The sequence below is a fragment of the Poecilia formosa genome, unplaced genomic scaffold (assembly GCF_000485575.1).
Source record: "Poecilia formosa unplaced genomic scaffold, Poecilia_formosa-5.1.2 Scaffold21, whole genome shotgun sequence".
In the NCBI taxonomy this organism is placed as follows: Eukaryota; Metazoa; Chordata; class Actinopteri; order Cyprinodontiformes; family Poeciliidae; genus Poecilia; species Poecilia formosa.
This window is the reverse complement of record NW_006799960.1, coordinates 363830-372459: the sequence shown is the minus strand read 5'-3', so window position 1 is coordinate 372459 and position 8630 is coordinate 363830. Positions and strand designations below refer to the sequence as shown.

The 8630-nt window shown below is 35.5% G+C and overlaps 3 protein-coding genes across 3 annotated transcripts in view; all 3 read left to right on the top strand.

Annotated features, from left to right (window-relative positions):
* Nucleotides 1–1862: 1862 nt before the first annotated feature.
* Nucleotides 1863–2419, top strand: LOC103135187 (ladderlectin-like). The gene has a single exon (XM_007547802.2). The coding sequence runs from the start codon at nt 1934–1936 to the stop codon at nt 2417–2419; it is 486 nt and encodes a 161-aa protein (XP_007547864.1). The 5' UTR covers nt 1863–1933.
* Nucleotides 2420–5012: 2593 nt separating this feature from the next.
* LOC103135186 (galactose-specific lectin nattectin-like) lies at nt 5013–5758 on the top strand. The gene has a single exon (XM_016669216.1). The coding sequence runs from the start codon at nt 5123–5125 to the stop codon at nt 5609–5611; it is 489 nt and encodes a 162-aa protein (XP_016524702.1). The 5' UTR covers nt 5013–5122; the 3' UTR covers nt 5612–5758.
* Nucleotides 5759–7198: 1440 nt separating this feature from the next.
* LOC103135009 (low affinity immunoglobulin epsilon Fc receptor-like) overlaps nt 7199–8630 on the top strand; it is a 6509-nt gene continuing 5077 nt past the window's right edge. Inside the window, exon 1 of the mRNA XM_007547546.2 lies at nt 7199–7675. Coding sequence (XP_007547608.2) covers nt 7199–7675 — 477 coding nt within the window. The remainder of the gene's footprint in view (nt 7676–8630) is intronic.

Genomic DNA, 8630 nt, shown 5'->3' with positions numbered 1-8630 from the left:
TACAATTAAAAAACAAATGTCTCTTTCATTTTGGTGTTTTTACATTTTAGCTCTTTAGATGATTATCCAGATTCTTCTCATGACAGATGGTTTGATCAAGAATTGAGTTTATTCTGTGGAATATGTAGAACATGCAAAACTGCAGATTTTTTTAATTAGCAGCAAAAATGTAATATACATCAACAAAACATTAGGAGCTTTGGAAATGATCAGCTACCCAATTTTTACTGAAATGATTCAAAAATGTGATTTGCATAATTTTTAAATGATAAAATGAGGATATAGCCTTTTAATGGTCAACAACTATCTCCACATATGTAAATGCATTTGGTATTTGCGCTAACCCACACAGAATCCAAATTATATACAGACAGCCCTTATATAGGGCCTATAAGATGTAATACATTTATAATTCTTCTTCTTTTTAATTATACTATTATTAATAAGAATATTTAGAGTGCACAGAGTTCTCCGTCTATCCTACGCACAGACTTTACTGAAGGTAATTTAGATGTTTAATTAAAAAATGAAAATTGACATTATTTTTAATTTTCCCCTCAAGTATTATTTAAATTAAATTACGTGAATGTATGACTTGAACACAATAATTGCTTGATTTATTAGCATTTAGCTGCAATTTGCCACAAATATTGTGAGTGTGTCAGAAATAAAACAAATGTGCAACATCATTTTAGAGGATTGGGTTGGATCGTGGCTGTCTGTGCAGCAGTTACTTTGGATTTAGAGAGGGGTGATTTCACAATGAGATGGTGAAAGACCTTCAGTTGGAGAAAGGTTGACTGAGTGTTAAAGAATATGCATCTGCCACATATCTGAACATACATATGTGATTAATTCAACTTATAATACTCACAGATGATGCTTTAGCAGGCAAGAAAACAACATAAGCAAGGCTGAGGAACTGCCATGTGGCTGTAACCGTGCTGTACTTCATGTTTCTTCCACTGCTTTTTTGATAACTACCAAGAATGACCACTAGATGGCATTGTTTAGCACTTTGTCTTTAAAAATCCACACAAGTCCTGATCAAAACATTCCAGCTCTTTTCTTGCTCAGAGATTTCTCTAGGTAGGCCATAGGTTGATGTCGGTTCATTCATGATGATAAAACAGGACTGCAGAGCACAGCAAAGATAAAGCCTTCTTACAGCATTTATGGGAACTGCACAAGGAAATCAAAGTAGGTCCGGTTTGTCTCAGGTATTCCCCAACACTATTTATTCTTTACATGCAATTGAACAGTATGGAAGAGTCTATATTCGAACCGAATCTCTTCTGGATTCTGTTCGAATAGATTCTGAACAGAATTTGTTTTTGGATAGAGCTTTGTCAGTTATTACATCTGTACAATGTTGCAGCAATGTTATGCAGCTGTTGGATGCTGTGCCTTTGGCTTTCCACAAACAATTTGGTAGGAGTCCTATCAAAACATTCAAGCTGTTACCTTGCAAGGTGGGTCACTTTGGTTAGACTTGGATTAATGTCAGCACATTTATGATGATTAAAACGGATTATAGAGACGAAGGTACAAAACTACATATAAAGCTGCCTTAAAAACATTGGGTAAAATACAAGAGATGAAACTTTACTTTATTAATTCACACGTTAACAGCAGAGAGTAACAAAGAAAACCCACAGTTAGGCTACTAATAATAAGATATCTCAATGATAACCAAATTGATTGATGGAACAGAAACAGATAAAGAGTCCCTGTGAAAGACAGCTGTTAATGGAAATGAAGATAATCATTAAAGTAGCTCATTAACAGGAACAAGATAGACACCCTTTCTGACAAATATAAAAGAGAACAGGTGAACTCCTGTCGCTCCAGAACTCTCTTCTGCATTCATCCCTGCAGACAAACTCCAGCAAAACATTGACATCTCTCAGAATCAAGACCACCAGACTCCAAGATGATTTTGCTGTTCTTCATGTTTGGTCTCTCTCTGGCTGCTGTGGTTCCTTCAGACACACAGGAGATGAAAGTGCAGCACAGCGCTTGTCCCCCATTCTGGTTCGGCTTCAATGGACGCTGCTACAAGTACGTTGCCACTTTGATGACCTGGGCTGATGCAGAACAGCATTGTGTGAACCAAGGAGCCAACCTGGTGTCCATCCACAGTCTGGAAGAAGAGAACTTTGTCAAACTGCTGATCAGAAACTTTGATCCCGCTGAGGGATTCAACTGGATCGGACTTTCTGACACTGAGAAGGATGGAACGTACTTCTGGTCTGACGGGTCTCGATTCAACTTCAAGCTGTGGAATACAGGAGAACCAAACAACTATGGAGGATCTGAATCGTGTGTGCTCACCAACTGGGACTCAGCCAAGAAATGGAACGATGGACAGTGCACGGATAGATATGCCTTTGTTTGTAAAGCTCGATCAGTTTGCTGAGAATGTAATTCTGAATCCTCTCAGTTATTCAAATGTGTTTATCAGAAAACATCAAACTGAACATGAGGGACAAAACATGAAAATGTTCTTTTTTGTGCAATTTACATACTTTTTTATTTATAAAGTCTGACTTTTGTTTATCCTTCCTTACATAAACTCCTTTGTTTGTAAAGCTTGCGCAGATTTCAGATATTGTTGCTCTTTAAATGTGTTGATGAGAAAATATCAACTTAAATGTGCGAGATAAAAAATTTATTTTTCTTTGTAACACACTAAATGCTGAAGAACAAAGAAGTGGAACCATGTATGTTCAAAGATGTGCACAATTTACGACTCAATATTTGACATGATTAAATTTGAACACAGACCATAGATCTGGAATTTTTACATTTGTTTATTGAAAATGAGAATATTATTAAATTACATTTTGCGGCTTAAGCAGATTATAATTAAAAGATTTGGCCCTGCATGATGAGCTAGAGCCACTGCACTGCACAGCTCTCTGCTGGATGCGAGAAACAAACAGGCTTTTAATGCCTGAGTGTATAATAAGGCTGTGTGTTTTGGTAGCCTGGGGCTTGGGACAAATTTTTCTGGTCACTGCTCTTCCTTGTCAGCCAGCTGGCCCTGTAGTGTACATTCACATTTTTACAAATATATTATGCTGCCTCTCTGAGATCTGCCTGACTGGAATGAAGCAGAGAGAGGATACCCAGTTCTTCAAGTACTGTTGTGAAGTAAATTACATTAATGACACATTAAGTTTACAGTTATACTCAGAAATTTCCATACACTCATCATGTATTTAGTTGTCTGGAAGATCAAAAATATTAAGTCAAAATCAACCTAGAAATGTCATGAAATGTAGAATTGGTAGATAGACTTCTTTAGAATATTGCAGGGATATGTCATATATTGTCACAATAAAAAAAAAGAAACTGAATAAATTTAAATAACATAAGTATTATTGGCTTTGATTACTCAACTTCTAACCCCACAAACAATAAAGTAGATAATCTAAGATTTTATCTGTTGTGTTTGTCAGCTGTCCTATTTTTCAACTCCACTGACCTGGATTCTATTAAACAGCAACCAAACACATATTTTTTAGTTCTGCAATAAACCTGTGATTACATGGAAAACACAACAAAGATGTGCTATTGGGCTGATTAATGTGTAATCTTGTCCTTGGACTTCTCCCAACAATCATTCATGACAGCCTTTAAGTGTATTTCCTCCAAACCCTGTTATAAAAGATTTCACATTCCAATTAGAAATTGTCATTCATGCTCACATAAAAAACGCTCTTGTTTGTGGATCTCAAACAGTTTGCCCTTAGAAACAGAAAAAATTGTCCCATTCTGCTCTATGACTTCAGATGCTCCAATCGTGTAAACTTTTTGTAAGAGCTTTATGCATAAAGTCATAAAAGGTTTTTCTGGGTGATTTTTTATTTATTTTTTGGTTAAGGTTTTTGCATCCAGAGCTAGGCACTGAGGAGCAGAATCCAATGATAGCATCGCCATTTGATGATGTTGTTTGATGATTTTTTGGTTGCAAACTTTATAATTAGGGCAATATTCAATATGAGGATTCAAAAAATAATTAGAATATTTGGACAGTTTAATTTTCTAGAATCATGGGTTGGACTTTGATTTACAGTACAATGTAATAAATAACCAGCTGGATAGAATAAGAAAATAAAATGAGAAACTGAATTTCCAAAAATTGAGGGAATTAAAGTTTGAATTTCTGCTGTGTGTTTATGTGGGATTTTAATTATCAGTGCCTGGCTCTGGATGCAAAAACCTTAATACATTACTTTTTGTTGGTTTCTAGGTATTGGCATCTTATTTTTCAGGATCATATAGGAAGTGTTATTGTTTATTTTAAAGAGTTTAAAATATATGACTCAGTGAAAAGTTCAGTGACCTTGTCACTGAACTTTTGCATCCTCAGTGGAAAAATAACAGATAAAGTTTCCTTGTAAAATCAACATTTACAGGAACAGAACAAGGAAATTAAGAGAACAATAACTGTCTGCCACACCTGCACGTGTTCCTTAGCTAATTTTTTTTTAAGAAGGAACCAAACAGAATTAATATTACTGATTATTTTGTGTCATATGGAGAGTCATGATAATACCTTTTTATTTTTTTTACTGAGCAATAGTTAGGAGGAAAATTTAACCACAATTTTCCAAACTAAAGTCACTGTGTCAACTATTTAAACTGGATCTAATGTACTGAATCATTGCAACCCGATAAAGAAATTTAAAGAGCTCCTACTTGGAGTTTTCTGGTTTTCAGCAACAAAGCAATACAACGTGCTTACATTAACTGCTTAATGCATGGTATTTCAATGTTCAGATTCTTTTAATTAAAAAAATGTATTTTGAGATTATCCTGTTAAAATATACCCTGGAATTTAAAATATATAAATCTGAACATGTTAAACTTAATTTTAAAAAGATCTCGAAAGGGTTGTGATGCTGTGTACAACTTTTATTGTTATTTTCCTATAAATGTTAACTGATGTATTGATCAATCATTACACTCCAACACTGCAGACGCCCTTTCTTAGTGCTATAAAAGGAAGCAGCCTGCCGTTTGCCTCTCCAGGATTCTCTTCAACATCCATCACTGCAGAGAAACTCCATCAAGATCTTCAGATCCCTCCACATCAGAGGCATCGAGCTCCAAGATGATGTGGTTCCTCTTCCTGTTTGGTCTGGCTCTGGCTGCTGAGCCTCCTTCAGATGGACAGGAACTGAAGCTGATGCGTGGCGGCTGTCCCCCGTTCTGGTTCAGCTTCCAGGGTCGCTGCTACAAGTACTTTGGGTCAAGAGTGACCTGGGGAGAAGCAGAGCTCCAATGTGTACGAGAGAGAGCCAACCTGGTTTCCATCCACAGTCTGAATGAACACAATTTTGTCAATTTGCTGATCAAGAACTTTGATCCTACTCGCTCATGGACCTGGATTGGACTCACTGATATTCATAAGGAAGGAGGGTGGATTTGGTCTGATGGGTCTAAATACAGATTTTCCCGCTGGGATTCTGGACAGCCTGACAATTTCCATGGAATTGAAAACTGTGGACACACCAACTTCGGAAGCAATTTTTTATGGAACGATAATGTGTGCTCAAATAAATTTGCTTTTGTCTGCACAATTCGTACAGCTTACCCCTAGCAACAAAAAACTTAAGAAAAAAAAAGTTAACTGTTTTGCATTTCTTGATTAATTTTCAGTTTAAATTCAACCTATTTTTTCCAACAAAACCCAATGGAAAGGCATATATGTGGAAATGTGATTTTTTTTTTCTTCTAGTTGTATACATTGTATATACACTTGTACAACCATCAACATAAAATACATCTTTGTGATAAACTCTTAACATCCAACTTAAAATGATTTATCTGTGTGGTTCTTTGTGGAAATATTAGGAAGAATATAACAATGTATTAGATATGATACAGTGTGAGGAGTGAATCAAGAATGATCACATGTAAAATTACTTCTTGCTAACATTTTATACAATTAAAAAACTAATGTCTCAGAGTTTCTCTCATTTTTGTGTTTTAAGTTTAGCTTAAGAGATGGATAATTTCACAATGAGATGGTAAAAGCCTGAGTCTACCTTCATTTGGAGAAAAGTTGATTGGGTGTTTAATACTATGCATTTGCCACAGGTCTGACAAAAATAAAAATAAATAACGGTTCCACAAGTGATTGTGCAAATGTGTAAGAAAAATACAAGGTAAAAAAAAATTCAAGTTCATATTTCAAAGACAGGGTTCAAAAATTCAAATCTTTACACATTCTGGTTGTAAAAATTGTGTCTAGATTTTTTTTCCCTCATTTAAATAGTTTACATACAAATAAGCAATACCCCTGACGAAAGGAAGATTGCTTATACCAACACAAGAACTGTCTTTTTAAAAATCTCCATGAGTCCAGATCAAAACATTCCAGCTCTTTATCTTGCTCAGAGATCCAGTTACGTTTTTATACATGGTGATAAAAACAGGACTGCATGGCACAGTGCAGATAGAGCTTTAATTTAGCATTTATGTGAACTGCACAAGGAAATGAAATCAGGTTTGTTTTAGGTATTTCCCAACACTAGTTGTTATCTACATACAATTGAACGGTGCTGTGGAAGATTGCAGATTCGAACAGATGACAGACCCACTGGTCAGGACCAGATCATGTCAGTTCTTCATTTATATTGTTGTTAATTAATACATTTGTACAATGCTGCAGCAATGTTATGCAGCTGTTGGATGCTGTGCCCTTGTCTTTCCACATACAACGTGTTAGGAGTCCTGATCAAAACATTCAAGCTGTAATCTTGCAAAGTGTAATCAGCATGTTGGACTTTGGTTGATGTCAGCACATTTATGATGATTAAACCTGCTTATAGATCTAATTACATATAATTATAGATAAAACTTAAACGTGAGCATTTACTTTAACAGAAAAAGGAAATTAAAGTAGGTCAATCACTGACACACATTTAGTTTCACTTGATAAGATACGTTGAATCTGCCCCAGCTTTTAGCAAGATTAGATACTAGTAATGGCACAGTTACATTGCTAGGATATATATTTAAGTAGAATAAAAAGATAAAACTTTACCTTATAATTAAAGCTAGGACATGAATGAATGATTCCTCCTCACATAAAATTCTTGTTGATGAACAATCTTGGCCTTAATGTTTTCCCAAGAATAACTGAGAAGGTGAACTTCAAGTGCTTTTCCTCTTGCACTCANAGATGATGTGGTTCCTCTTCCTGTTTGGTCTGGCTCTGGCTGCTGAGCCTCCTTCAGATGGACAGGAACTGAAGCTGATGCGTGGCGGCTGTCCCTTGTTCTGGTTCAGCTTTGAGGGTCGCTGCTATAAGTACTTTGGGTCAAGAGTGACCTGGGGAGACGCAGAGCTCCACTGTGTGTCAGAGGGAGCCAACCTGGTTTCCATCCACAGTCTGAATGAACACAATTTTGTCAATTTGCTGATCAAGAACTTTGATCCAACTCAGTCACTAGCCTGGATTGGACTCACTGATATGCATAAGGAAGGACGGTGGATATGGTCCGATGGGTCTAAATACAGATTTTCCCGCTGGGATTCTGGACAGCCTGACAATGCTGGTGGAAATGAAAACTGTGGACACACCAACTATAGAAGCAATTTTTTATGGAACGATAGTATGTGCTCAAATAAATTTGCTTTTGTGTGTGCAGCTCGCACAGTTTGTCCCTAATGACAAAAAAATTTAAAGAAAAAAATATAACTATGTTGCATTTCTTGATGATTGTTTTGTTTAAATTCAACCTGTTTTTTCCAACAAAACCCAATGGAAAGGCATATATGTGGAAATGTGATTTTTTTTTCTTCTAGTTGTATACATTGTATATACACTTGTACAACCATCAACATAAAATACATCTTTGTGATAAACTCTTAACATCCAACTTAAAATGATTTATCTGTGTGGTTCTTTGTGGAAATATTAGGAAGAATATAACAATGTATTAGATATGATACAGTGTGAGGAGTGAATCAAGAATGATCACATGTAAAATTACTTCTTGCTAACATTTTATACAATTAAAAAACTAATGTCTCAGAGTTTCTCTCATTTTTGTGTTTTAAGTTTAGCTTAAGAGATGGATAATTTCACAATGAGATGGTAAAAGCCTGAGTCTACCTTCATTTGGAGAAAAGTTGATTGGGTGTTTAATACTATGCATTTGCCACAGGTCTGACAAAAATAAAAATAAATAACGGTTCCACAAGTGATTGTGCAAATGTGTAAGAAAAATACAAGGTAAAAAAAAATTCAAGTTCATATTTCAAAGACAGGGTTCAAAAATTCAAATCTTTACACATTCTGGTTGTAAAAATTGTGTCTAGATTTTTTTTCCCTCATTTAAATAGTTTACATACAAATAAGCAATACCCCTGACGAAAGGAAGATTGCTTATACCAACACAAGAACTGTCTTTTTAAAAATCTCCATGAGTCCAGATCAAAACATTCCAGCTCTTTATCTTGCTCAGAGATCCAGTTACGTTTTTATACATGGTGATAAAAACAGGACTGCATGGCACAGTGCAGATAGAGCTTTAATTTAGCATTTATGTGAACTGCACAAGGAAATGAAATCAGGTTTGTTTTAGGTATTTCCCAACACTAGTTGTTAT

Bases quoted from the DNA above. Each gene is read 5' to 3' on its own strand.
- LOC103135187 (XM_007547802.2), top strand. From the start codon at position 1,934: ATGATTTTGCTGTTCTTCATGTTTGGTCTCTCTCTGGCTGCTGTGGTT.
- LOC103135186 (XM_016669216.1), top strand. From the start codon at position 5,123: ATGATGTGGTTCCTCTTCCTGTTTGGTCTGGCTCTGGCTGCTGAGCCT.